Raw genomic sequence first — 14,238 nt, 5'->3', positions numbered from 1 at the left:
GCATCTGCTTTACCGACAATCAACATTATATGATCATTCCATTTTAAATCACTCCTAATGCGTACTCCCAGATAATTTATGGTATTAACTGCTTCCAGTTGCTGACCTGCTATTTTGTAGATAAATGATAAAGGATCTATCTTTCTGTGTATTCGCAGCACATTACACTTGTCTACATTGAGATTCAGTTGCCATTCCCTGCACCATGCGTCAATTCGCTGCAGATCCTCCTGCATTTCAGTACAATTTTCCATTGTTACAACCTCTCGATACACCACAGCATCATCTGCAAAAAGCCTCAGTGAACTTCCGATGTTATCCACCAGGTCATTTATGTATATTGTGAATAGCAACGGTCCTATGACACTCCCCTGCGGCACACCTGAAATTACTCTTACTTCGGAAGACTTCTCTCCATTGAGAATAACATGCTGCGTCCTGTTATCTAGGAACTCCTCAATCCAATCACACAATTGGTCTGATAGTCCATATGCTCTTACTTTGTTCAATAAACGACTGTGGGGAACTGTATAGAACGCCTTGCGGAAGTCAAGAAACACGGCATCTACCTGTGAACCCGTGTCTATGGCCCTCTGAGTCTCGTGGACGAATAGCGCGAGCTGGGTTTCACATGACCGTCTTTTTCGAAACCCATGCTGATTCCTACAGAGTAGATTTCTAGTCTCCAGAAAAGTCATTATACTCGAACACAATACGTGTTCCAAAATTCTACAACTGATCGACGTTAGAGATATAGGTCTATAGTTCTGCACATCTGTTCGACGTCCCTTCTTGAAAACGGGGATGACCTGTGCCCTTTTCCAATCCTTTGGAACACTACGCTCTTCTAGAGACCTACGGTACACTGCTGCAAGAAGGGGGGCAAGTTCCTTCGCGTACTCTGTGTAAAATTGAACTGGTATCCCATCAGGTCCAGAAGCCTTTCCTCTTTTGAGCGATTTTAATTGTTTCTCTATCCCTCTGTCGTCTATTTCGATATCTACCATTTTGTCATCTGTGCGACAATCTAGAGAAGGAACTACAGTGCAATCTTCCTCTGTGAAACAACTTTGGAAAAAGACATTTAGTATTTCGGCCTTTAGTCTGTCATCCTCTGTTTCAGTACCATTTTGGTCACAGAGTGTCTGGACATTTTGTTTTGATCCACCTACCGCTTTGACATAAGACCAAAATTTCTTAGGATTTTCTGCCAAGTCAGTACATAGAACTTTACTTTCGAATTCATTGAACGCCTCTCGCATAGCTCTCTTCACACTACATTTCGCTTCGCGTAATTTTTGTTTGTCTGCAAGGCTTTGGCTATGTTTATGTTTGCTGTGGAGTTCCCTTTGCTTCCGCAGCAGTTTTCTAACTCGGTTGTTGAACCACGGTGGCTCTTTTCCATCTCTTACGATCTTGCTTGGCACATACTCATCTAACACATATTGTACGATGGTTTTGAACTTTGTCCACTGATCCTCAACACTATCAGTACTTGAGACAAAACTTTTGTGTTGAGCCAACAGGTACTCTGAAATCTGCTTTTTGTCACTTTTTCTAAACAGAAAAATCTTCCTACCCTTTTTAATATTCCTATTTACGGCTGAAATCATCGATGCCGTAACCGCTTTATGATCGCTGATTCCCTGTTCTGCGTTAACTTTTTCAAATAGTTCGGGTCTGTTTGTCACCAGAAGGTCTAATATGTTATCCCCACGAGTCGGTTCTCTGTTTAACTGCTCAAGGTAGTTTTCAGATAAAGCACTTAAAAAAAATTTCACAGGATTCTTTGTCCCTGCCACCCGTTATGAACGTTTGAGTCTCCCAGTCTATATCTGGCAAATTAAAATCTCCACCCAGAACTATAACATGGTGGGGAAATCTACTCGAAATATTTTCCAAATTATCCTTCAGGTGCTCAGCCACAACAGCTGCTGAGCCAGGGGGCCTATAGAGACATCCAATTACCATGTCTGAGCCTGCTTTAACCGCGACCTTCACCCAAATCATTTCACATTTCGGATCTCCGTCAATTTCCTTCGATACTATTGTCCATTCCATTCAGCTGCTCTCCCAATTCCATTGCTACCTCTGACAGTATCACAGTGTCATCAACAAACCTCATAGTTCTTATTTCTTCTCCCTGAACTTTTAATTCCCACTTCAAATTTTTCTTTGATTTCCTTTGCAGCTTGCTCAGTGCACAGATTGAATAACTTCAAGGATAGGCTGTAACCATGTCTTATTCCCTTCTTAATCACTGCTTCCCTTTCACGCCCCTCGACTCTTTATAACTGTTGTTTGGTTTCTGTAAAAGTTGCAAATACCATTTTGCATCCTGTATTTTACCCATGCTATCTTCAGAATTCCAATGAGAGTATTCCTTGGCAAAAGCTTTCTCTAAGTCTACTGATGCTATAAACATAGGTTTGCCTTTTCTTAGCCTATCTTCTAAGAGAGTCATAGGTTCAGCATTGCCTCGTGTGTTCTTACATTTCTCAGGAATCCAAACTGATCTTCCATGAGGTCAGCTTCAACCAGTTTTTCCACTCTTCTGTACAGAATGTGTGTTTGTATGTTGTAATCATAACTTATTAAACTGATAATTCAGTACTATTCACACCTGTCAACAACTGTTTTCTTTTGAATTGGAATTCTTCTTGAAGTATGAAGCTATTTCACCTCTCTCATATATCTTGCACACCAGATGGAATATTTCTGTCATGGCTGGCTCTCCCAACACTGTCAGTAGTTCTGACGGTATGTTGTCTACTCTAGAGGCCTTGTTTCAACTTCAATCTTACGTTGTTCTGTCAAATTGTTCTTACAGTACCATATCGCCCACCTCACCTTCATCTATGACTTCTTACACTCCTATAATGTTGCCTTGAAGTTCATCTCCCCTGTATAGACCCACTATATACTTGTTTCACCTTTCACCTTTTCCCTTCTTTTCTTAGTATTGCTTTTCCATCTGATCTCTTGATATGTGTACAGTTGTTCCTTTTTTTTTTTGCCAAAAGGCCTCTTTAATTTTCCTGTAGTTGATATCTATCTTACCCCTACTGAAGTAAGCTGCTTAATCCTTTCATTTGTCTTCTACCCATTCCTGCTTAGCAATTTTGCATTTCCTGTCAGACTCATTTACTTGATGTTTGTATTCCCTTTCAATTGCTTCATTTTTATACTTTATCCTTTGACCACCCCTGGTAGCTGAGCGGTCAGTGCGGCAGAATGTCAATCCTACGGGCCCGGGTTCAATTCCTGGCTGGGTAGGAGATTTTCTCCACTCAGGGACTGGGTGTTGTGTTGCCCTAATCATCATTATTTCATCCTCATTGACTTGCAAGTCACCAAAGCAGCATCAAATCGAAAGACTTGACCCGGCGAACGGTCTACCCGATGGGCGGCCTAGTCACATGACATTTACATTTTTACTTTATCCTTTCATCAGTTATATTCAGTATCTCCTGTGACATACAAGGATTCCTACTAGGATTTGTATTTTTGCCTGTTTGAGCTGTGCTGCCTTCACTATTTCATCTCTCAAAGCTACCCATTCATCTCCACTTTCACTTCCCCTTTCATTCGTTTCCCCAAGTCCATATTCATTTACTATTTTTCCTTTTCTTCCTTTTCCTACTATCGAATTCCAGTCTCTCATCACAAATATTTGGCTCCTATAACTATATGAATAATTTCTTTTACCTTATGAAACTTTTCTGCTATCTCCTCATGATCTACAGAGCTAGTTGGCAAATGAACTTGTACTACTGGAGTGGGTGTCTGCTTAGTGTCTATTTTGGCTATGATAATGCATTCACTATGCTGTTCATAGTAGCTTACCTGCATTTCTACTTTCTTATTCATTACTAAATCTATTTCTGCATTACCCTTATTTGATTTTGTGTTTATAATCGTGTATTTATTTAACCAGAAGTCCTGTTCTTCCTGCCACCCAATTTCACTAATTGCCACTGTATCTAACTTTAACCTATCCATTTCCCTTTTTAAATTTTGTTACCTATGTGACCAATTAAGGGATCTAACATTCCACACTCCAACCTGCAGAACTTTTATTTCTCCTGATGATGACATCATCCTGAATAGGCCCAACTCAGAGATCCTAATAGGGGTGTTTAATCTCCAGAATATGTAACCTATCACTTAACAATATAGTAGAGTTACATGTTCTACGGCTGTAGCTTTCCCTCAATTTCAGCTGTTCACACAGGGCCCCTCCACTGCAGTTGCAACTATGGTACAGTGGCTATCTTTATCACTGAGGCATGCAGTCCACCTCACTAATGGCAAGTCAGATCAAACACGATATGGATAAAATATTGTAATGGAAAGTAACTATGATTGTAAAGACACTGAAGCAAGCATTTTCATTTGTTGAATCATGACAATTTGTAAAAAAAAATGTGTGAAGATACTTTAAGTCTTGCTTTATACATATATTGCAATGTGTCACAGTTTTACATCAGAAAATGGAGTCATTTACACATTGCACAGTTACAACATAAACTAACAATAAGTAAGGGAATCAGAAATAATGGGAAAGAGCACAGAAACAGAAAAGGTTAGTAAATTTAAATATTAATTTATACAAATTGAAACAAAAATTTAAAATTATTTGTTGTGGCCAACACTTAGCAGGGCACTATGTACAATTCAATAATTTAAGTGTAAAATGTTGGTCATGTATATCTGTTTCATGCAAGCAGGTTTAAGAGCTATTACCTCTCTGCTAACATCAGTCTTCATTTTCAGGTATTTCTGCCACTGTGGGAGCAGACATGGACTGCTCACGAGCCAAGAAGTGTCTTGCTTGAAGCTGTTTTCTGCTTAGTTTGTCTTTCAAATATAATTATTGCAAAGTGACAAGGTAGTCAAGCACATTAAGAAATAGTGAAGCACTATTGCAGTGCAGAACAGTATCTAAATATAACTGTTGCAAGATAATGAGTGCTACTGAAAGCCTGCATTGCAAAATGTTTTACTCTGATTTACAAAGGATTTTGTTAGAAAAGTCACTTTGCATTTTGGATAGTTGTTAATTTTATTAGAACCATTTCCTGACTCCACATTAGATATACTTACCAGCTGAGAAGTCTGCAAAAAGAAACAGAGAGAGAAAACAAAAAGTAGCGTTAGTAAACTGTACACTGCAACATGAGTAATTGGTGAACCTGAGGTGCTACACCACAGAAGTACATTTACACACAGTTAAAACTTTTGTACTATTTATTTAGTATTTGAAACCAATAAACCTTGTTTAGTTTGAGGTTATTCTCTAAACTATTGACACAAAATGATCTCTGATTTCTATTCTAAAGTTTGTTATAACACAAAAAGCGTTTAAAATGTTGTTATGCTTTCTAACCTCTAAGTAGTTAACAATAGATAATCACAAGGCTGTTTTAAACACTAGTCTATATTAAAAGTAACGTAAACACAGTAGCATTTTTTTAAAATTTCTATTTCTCAAGATTAACTCACTGGTACTGTATCTCGCCTTCCAGAAACCATCTTCGCAAGTGAAATTTGTCCATTGACATCAATTGGGCCACGTGGTTGTAGCCTCTCGACCGTAGTTTCCTCACAATCAACATAAAGGACCACTTCATTTCGATATACTCCAAAATGAATTTTGTGCCAGTTTTTGTCAAAAACCTAGAAAACATTAATTTCTGTAAGTTGCAATGAATAAATACTGAAGTCATAGCAATCATTAAGTATAGGTGACCATAATAAGTTAATATCAAATAATATCCTGACAAAGGCAATAGTATATGACTATTCTATGACATTCTAACTACATGAAACTTTATAACAGTGAAATTCCAAGTGTTAAAGAACCAAAGACAAAAAAATAGAAAAGAAACTGGTAAGAAATGTAAGATTCAATTAAACCAAGACTTCTAGTTTCAAGTTAAAAAGAGCACTTGCGCACAATGACCACTATCATTTCTGTAGAATCTAGTAGCACAGACACAATGAATGAAATTCTACGGAGTAATCAATGTTTCCATAACAAGATAGCTACAAGCTATTCAACTGCATAAAATGTAAGTGGAAATTTCATAACTAATGTACAAAAACAAAAATCAGAGTGAAAAGCTAGAAGTACAATGATATTTTTTTCAGTTGCAATGTGGTGACAAGGAGTAAATAAACATAGAATATGTAAACATGAATGTGTAAAAAATTAACAGATGTGCAAAGAAACAAATAAATGCAAAACAATGATCAGACCACTAACTAAAGAACAACAGGGACAAGATACATTTAGTAAACACATGTGCCATAATAAGTACAGTAGGTTAAATGACAAAGAAATGACAAAGAAACAATAGTTTCATGGCTTTGAAACAAAGCACGATATTTCAAACAGGCCACTTTTAACACAGCATCTGATACCAGTGAATATCATACACACATATAGTTGTATAAAAAGGAAAATTACCAGACCAAACTATAAAACTATGAGATGGGAAAGGCCTACATTTAGGCCTACATTTGAGAGTCTAAATTTTTTTATTTATGATACACACATGTAAGAGTACAGAATATTATCATAGCCTTCAGAATTATTAGTTCCTTTTGTAGGGAGGAAGGAACGGGAATTGTTCAGAGAAAGTTAAACAGGAATGACAGGTCACAGAGTCACCAGCATGAGAGGGGGGGAGGGGGGGGGGAGGAAGGAAGGTTCAAGAGACAGGGGGTGGAGGGAAAGAAGTATGAAGAGAGAAAGGAATAGTAACACCTAACTGATTACATGGAGTACATAAATAATGCAATAATATCTCATCTTTGCCAAAAAATCTTTTGGGTTACTGATAGCCAAGTAGTCTGTGGCATTTCTCATTTCTGCAAGCACATACTCTCTGCCCATTGTGTTGCAAAGTGTTGGTATCTTTTCAATATAGTTCTTAATGGAAATTCCTGTATGACATACATATGTGAAAGCTAAGCCTCATAGGTGTTCCTTCTGTTGTTTTTGTGGCTCCTGTTTTGACCCTTTGTTGATCTGCTGCTAATGTATCACTGGCAGGTGCAGAAACCTGTCCTTGTGCATCTCATCATTTTTAGTGCAATTCATTACTGAACTTCACTGGCATAAGGAGTGAGAGAATTTAATAGAAAACTGGGTGCTAAGGTAGAGGGCACACATCTTGAAAGACTATAGTTCAAATCTTTCTTCTAACTTCCAGAATTCATGGTTTCCTTAAATCACTTAAAGAAAATGCCTGGGTAGAGCTCACATAATACTATGTACAGAAAGCTGATTAAAACCCAAAATTGATAGCAGTGAGATTTTTATCCCTTATTGATAGCAAGCCTGACAGCCAACTGAATGCAAATGTTGTCTACAGCCTTGCAGATGAAATAGTTTTGATGCTGACTTACACAGTATGTCCCTCATTCATCTGGTCTTTAGAAACCTCTGTCATTTCCACAGTAAGGCTCTGCAGATGGAAGATGCTAGTTGATGTCCAGAACCGAATTCTTCCTGTGGTGAGAAGCTTGTTACAGCATGGACTTGTTGTGTCTGCTGTTTCCCACATTTATGGATAAATCTACTACTAGATGGGAGGTCTTAGTTCTACATAGTCGTGTTAGAGGTAAATCATATCATCCTTGTTTCTTTCATAACTCAGCAGTCCTTTACATTCTGGACGATAAGCAAAAGAGTACAAGTTTAGAATAGGGTTAAAGGTAAGGAGGGGAATAAGCTGTGTCCTCTTCAGAAGAACTGTTTACATCCACATCCATACACACTGAACCAATGTGATGTGTATGGCACAGGGTACTTCACATTGTTCCAGTTATCAGGGCTTTCTCCGGTTTCATTTATGTATTTAGGGTGGAAAGCAAAACCACTGAAATGCCTCAGCATGCATTACAATTAGTCCAACCTTGTCTTCACCAATCCCGTGGGAGAAGTATGTAGGGAGCTGTACAAAGGGAAGTCAAATGAAAACCTTAATATTCAAAAATTTTTTTAATTGAACAAAAGTTGGACAAAAATGTGTCACTTTTGACATGATCTTTCTGTCATCCAGTACACTTCCTCCAGCGTGTAGGAAGTGCATGGATACCTCAGGGAAAAAATATATTCTTTCAGTTCTGTGCACAGCCACTCATGCGTAACCTGCTTCACCTCATCACTGGAATGAAATTTCTTTCCTCCCATCACCTCTTTGCATTGTCCAAACTTGTGGTAATGACTCAAAGAGAGATCTGGTGAGTATGGCAGGTGTGGCACCGTATCAAAGTGCAAGTCATTGATAGTTGCAAGTGTTGCACTGGCACTATGAGATTGAGCATTGTCATGTTGCAAAATGACACCGGCAGTCTGAAGTCCATGTCGCTTTGATCTTATTGCAGGCTGGAGCTGGTCTTTTAACATATTGAAATATGGTGCACTGGTGATGGTGTTTGCCCTAGTTGTGTAGTGGTCCAATCGAACACCATGTATATCCAAAAATAGCATCAGCAAAACCTTTCCTACAGATGGTTGCATGCAGAACTTCTTGGGTTTTGGTGTTGAGGAATGGGGCTCTTCCCTGCTTGCTCTCTTTGTTTCACATTGGTGGTAGTGTATCCAGGTTTCATGTCCTGTAACGATTCTCACAAAGAATTGATCACCTTCTGCTTCAAAGTGTCACAAAAGTTCTTCAGAGATATCAACAGATCACTCTTTCAGTTTTGCAGTAAGCTCCTGTGGCACCCACCTTACAGGCAATTTGCAAAACTTAAGCACTTTGTGATTGATTGATGTGCTGAGTCATGACTAATGTTCAGATTTTCAGCTATTTCATCTACTGTCACATGGCGATTTTCCAGCACAATGGCTTTAACCTCAGCAGACTATGGTGTTACAACACCGTGTGCCTGAAATGGGCAATGGGTGTGTGTCACAGAAATCACACCACTTCCAAACCTTCTAGACCACTCATACACTTGCTGCAGTAATACATTTGCATGCCATACTTGACCTTCATTTGCTGATCAATTTCAGTAGGTTTTGTATATTCACTGCTCAGAAAACATATGGTACCTGCTGTTCTTCCTTGGTGCATGTCGCAAGTGGGGTAGCTATTTTGAACCAGTATTGTGGCTGTGTTTCACTTTTCTGTCGTATGCTGCTGCCTGTAGGGCATTCCTTACATCATTGCTAATAGTATGGCCAACTTACAGTACAATGACACAAAATGTAGATTTTTAATTACACTTTCAAGGTTTCATTTGATTCCGCCTCATAATAATTTCCCAGGTTCATCATCTAAAGCTGAGAACATTTAAACGATTACTGAAAGGATAGGCTAATGGGAAATGGAGGTGGTGTGTTTGTCACATTAGACAAGAGATTCAAATCCACATAGACAGAAACTGAAGATGCATGCAAGTTGTCTGGGCAAGATTCAGTATCAGAGATGAGCATAAGACCAGACCAACTCTCAAAGGGAACTACAAACTTGACAGAAAACCTTTTTGCTAGTATGTAAGCTCCCCAGCCACACTTTAATCTTAAACGTATTTATATTATATGGAATTTAATCATTGAAGCCGACTTCAATCAAGCAACAATCATTTGGGATGGTTGAAGTTTTGTTAGTGATGGGTATGACAGGACATCCTGTCAAACATTACTAAATGCCTTCTCTGAAAAGTACCTAGAACATATAGTCGAGAAACTCACTCATGATGGAAATATATTGAATCTAATGGTAAGAAATAGACCTTACTGCTTTGAAGATTTCTACTTCGAAATTGGCATCAGTGATCACGAGACAGTTGTGGCAACAATGAAGACAAAAAGGCAACTAAAACAAGTAGAAAGATTTATATGGTCAGAAAACTAGATAAAGAGGCGGTGGTGTCATATCTCAATGAGCAAATTCAAATATTTAACTCTGGACATGAGCATGTAAAAGAACTATGGTTTGAGTTTAAAAGAAGTTGACCAAGCACCTAGTAGAGCAATTCATGATTGGAGGGGTCACTGTAAGGAGAGTTCTATGGATATGCATAATAGGTTTAAAACAAAGCTTAGGACTAGAGAAGAGATGGTGAATGAAGCATGTATGGTTGTCAGGAGGGTAATGCATGAAGCCTTCAACAATTACTTCAGCAGAATATTATCAACATATCATTCTGGTTTTATGTAAAGGCTGTTAGTGGTACAAAACTTAGTGTCCAGGCACTGATGGATGACTCGGGGACTAATGAGAGCAGTATGAAAATGAGTTCATTTGGAGGTGGAACACAAGCTTGGATTATCTGACACATGAGGAAGGAAGTTGGCCATGTCTCTTCAAAGGAACCATCCGGGCATATGCCTACAGGAATTTAGTGAATACTCTTGAGAGTAAGAACACACTGCATTAGATTGGATGGAGAGTCATCAACAGATGCAGAAGGAATAGCAACCGCTCCATGATGAAAAAATCGGTGTTTGGTGTGGTGTAACAGGAATGCACGTCATTGGATCAATAATTTTTTACACTACCTCAACACAGTTCCATGTAAGGAAATTTTTGACACACTTTTGTGCTCATCTCATTGAATATGAAAGACCAAACTGCTTCTTCCAGCAAGATGAGGCGACAGGCCACATGTCTAAGGTATCCGTGGAACTAGTGCATGATGTCTTCACTGAGGAATGAACTGCCAGCAAACATTTATGGCCACCATGTTAGCTGGATCTAACATGCGATTTTTACCTGGGGGAGACACTTGAATAGCGAGTCTATGAAACGAATTCGCACACAGTACAGCAAATGAAAGATAATATTAGCCGTGAAGCTGCCACCATCAATATCAGAGCTTTACACCGGTTTATCTGAATATGCTTAGATGAGTGCAGTTGTGTTCTGGTACTGCAGGGGATCACTTTCAACACCTTATATAAATGTATTTTTCAGTGTAAATAAATGGTAAGTCCATTTCAGATCTTCATTTGTGTAATTTCACTGGATTTCCTTTATACTTACACAGGCTAATTTTATCTGTGATACCCAGTATAACTATGTACATCTGAGACCTCTCCCTCAGTAAAAGGAAGGAAGATTGGGTTTAACGTTTCATCGACATTGGTGTCATTAGAGGTGGAGCACAAGCTCGGATTGTGTCTAGGATGGGGAAGGAAATCGGCCATGACCTTTCGAAAGAACCATCCCGGCATTTGCCTTGAGTGTCGACCTCCCAAATGCGAGTCCACTGCGCCAGCTACCCTTTTGCCGTAATTTATCAGTAGATGTGAGAAACAGCATACACTATTAAGTCCTAGTTGCAATGAGCTTCTCACCCATGGAAGAACTCAGCTCTGGGGATCAATTACCAACTTCCAGCTGCAGAACCTTAATGTGGAAGTGACAGAACTTTCTAGGTGAAGTGACCGCCGCCTTTTTGCAATTTCGCTCCATACTTACTCCACAAAGGTAACGATGCGACGGAAGGGACATTTATTCTCTAGTTGCACCTTTTTCCAACAGAAGTGAGTTTGCTAATATCAAGATAAGTGACATAAATAGTGGTATTTTTCGACTGCAATGACTTACGAACTTGAGTTTTTTACACCGCCAAGGGATCGCGGACCATAGTATATGACATAAATTTCGGCTCAATATGTCTACCTGTTTCTGAGAAAAAGGGTTTTTAACAGTCGGACAGACAAGCAAACGGTTAACAAAGTTATCCCACAAGGAAGGGGACTCCAAATTTTTCCTCTGACAGAACAATTTGAGAACATTGGTACTTAGACGTAGCACCGTGTTTATTTTGGTAGTTAATAAAGCACTCCGTCTTCAGGCGACAAGTGGCCCATCGGGACCATCCGACCGCCGTGTCATCTTCAGACGAGGATGCGATTTTTACCAACTAAAGTACGGAATCCTAAAAAATAATGGAAGTTTTTTCAATTAAAGTTATTTTTGGCAAAGTAACAGACTTCCTCTACAAACTCACCCTCAGCCTCTATGCCATTGCTTCAAATCTTGACACCATTCCTAATTCTGTCCTCGAAGAAGCCTACTGGCATTGTGTGTACCCACTCTTGCACTGCTTCCACAACCTCGTCATCTCAAGAAACTTTCATTTGCCAGACCAAAATGGTGAAAATCACTTGGAGCTAGACCAGGGCAGTACGATGGTAGCTGCAGCAACTCCAGAATCAAGCTTTTGAATGCACTGGATTGTTTTCTAAGCTGGATGAGGGAGGTCATAATCATGTAGCAAAATTGCATCTATTTAATCTTCCCTCTCCGTTTCGATGTTGGGTGTCAGATCTCGCATTAGCTCTGAGTATCTGTCACTCATCACTGTCTGGCGTTTAGAAGTGTAATAAATCAGCCGTGACTTTTCATATCCCAAAATACTGTCATCAACTTTCCTACTCATGTTTCGCTTTTGAAATTTTGCTTTATGAGAAGATGGATATTTCCACACAACGCTCTCCTGCTTACTCTGTGATTCCTAGTGATGGACCGAGGTCTGTTCAGTGGTTACTATACACAGCACTATTGAGGCGACGCTGAGCCGACGGCAGAAATACCAATTTTGCATATTTTTCGTCATCGCTCAAATGCGACCGTTCGAGCGACACATGACAAGCACAGGGAAACCGACTGCCCAGTGAGATTTGACACAGGAACTACGAGGGATAAATGCTTAGCACAGTGATCAGCAAAGAAAATTAAGGGTTTTGATGCGTTGGTGCATGTCGGAGTTTCATTCACGCTAGAATAACAAAAATGGAACAATCTTATACGTGAGTCTTACTTACAGTGATCCTAGGCACTACATGCAGCCGATAACCAATGAGTATATTATACTTCATTCTGTAGCTTATTGTTACATGAAGAGAGAGTAGCTAGAGAATGCTTGCCGATACTTCGGAAACCTTAATTTGTCAGCAGATAGTGAAAACCGAAATTTGTGAGCAGCAGAGGTGCTTACTTAAGGGGCAAGTAAATTACATACTGTACCCCAATCACGTTTTCTTCCTAAATGGTCGCGCCTGGCTGCAGTTCTTTTCTGGGAAAATATGGCAAAAATATGAAGCCCTCAGTGAAGTAGCACTGCTTCTGAAACCACTCGCCGACTTTTGAGATTGTACAATACCGTAGCGGAACAGCAGTAAGCATTCCATTGTCGAACAGGAGTGAGTTCAGTACCGCGGCAGCTGTGTGAACAGTGAGCACTCTTGCAATGTTTTAGCGATAGGCTTCTGTCACTTCCACTACAATTACGTACGACCACAGTCTAACACAAAAGTCGCGACACTTCGCCTCGATTTTGTTGTCTACTGCGTCAGCAGCGCGCCAAGCGGCCAGTAAGTTAAACTGTTGAGTTTGGCGCGATCGTGAAAGCGAAAGCGAGTAGTAGCTGTTTATTTTGGTTTATAGAATGGTTTTTACAAATGGGAGCGTAGCGTAGTGCAATAAATTGCAGCAACTACGAGAAGAAGAGACCACATCTGTCTTTTTTTTAGGTTTCCTACGAGCCCTGAGAAGTATATACCATCATGTTACTAAACTGCATCGTCAGGATTCGCTTGCAAATTACATGTATATTGATGATTAACGTTTCGTTTTATTGAGTAGAAAATAGCTAGTGAATAGCAGACGAGATCTTATGAAAAAAGGCCCTGTTTACCTTTATAATAACAAGTTTTGTCCGCTACACGTCGAACAAAACGAGTTCATGAATGCAGACAATAATAAACTCGTTTGGAATGCAGTTAACCACATTCTTTGACATTCCATATACACTACCTCGATTGACGATGAAGAGCAGATTGCCACAAAGGTTCCACAATCCGCCTAAAGCTGTAAAACACTCCTATGGCAGAAGCAGCCACTTCAACTCTCCAGTGCAAGATTCATCTGAATCGTCAACACCAACCTGCTTTGACGAGGAAGTGGTAAAATTAAGTGCAATTATTAATGTTTAGAAAAAGCGTGTGGAGTATCAGAATGTGCAGATCGCTAGACTTCGTGCAAAACTGTATGGGACAATGAAAGTGTCTTTGATTTTAAGTACAGACTGCAACAGAAACTTTATTAGAAGGATCATGTGAAGAAGGACAAACAAATTTTGAAGACTATAGAATCCCAATAAAAAAAAAAGATGCCCTTGACTTGTTGTTAAGTCAGATTAGAATGTCATCGAAGGAGAAACGTGCTGCAAGATGGAAAGATGAAAATAAGCTGTTTGCTCTAAATT

The 14,238-nt window shown here is 39.3% G+C and overlaps 1 protein-coding gene across 3 annotated transcripts in view; it reads right to left on the bottom strand.

Moving 5' to 3' along the window:
• LOC126092137 (collagen alpha-1(IX) chain-like) overlaps positions 1-14,238 on the bottom strand; it is a 362,152-nt gene that overhangs the window by 147,469 nt on the left and 200,445 nt on the right. For all 3 annotated transcript variants that reach the window (XM_049907597.1, XM_049907598.1, XM_049907599.1), the window contains one exon: positions 5,506-5,679. In XM_049907597.1, coding sequence (XP_049763554.1) covers positions 5,506-5,679 — 174 coding nt within the window. The remainder of the gene's footprint in view (positions 1-5,505; positions 5,680-14,238) is intronic.

Source organism: Schistocerca cancellata, chromosome 7, assembly GCF_023864275.1.
Source record: "Schistocerca cancellata isolate TAMUIC-IGC-003103 chromosome 7, iqSchCanc2.1, whole genome shotgun sequence".
In the NCBI taxonomy this organism is placed as follows: Eukaryota; Metazoa; Arthropoda; class Insecta; order Orthoptera; family Acrididae; genus Schistocerca; species Schistocerca cancellata.
Note: the sequence above shows the minus strand (reverse complement) of the source record. Positions and strands in the feature narration are given on the sequence as shown.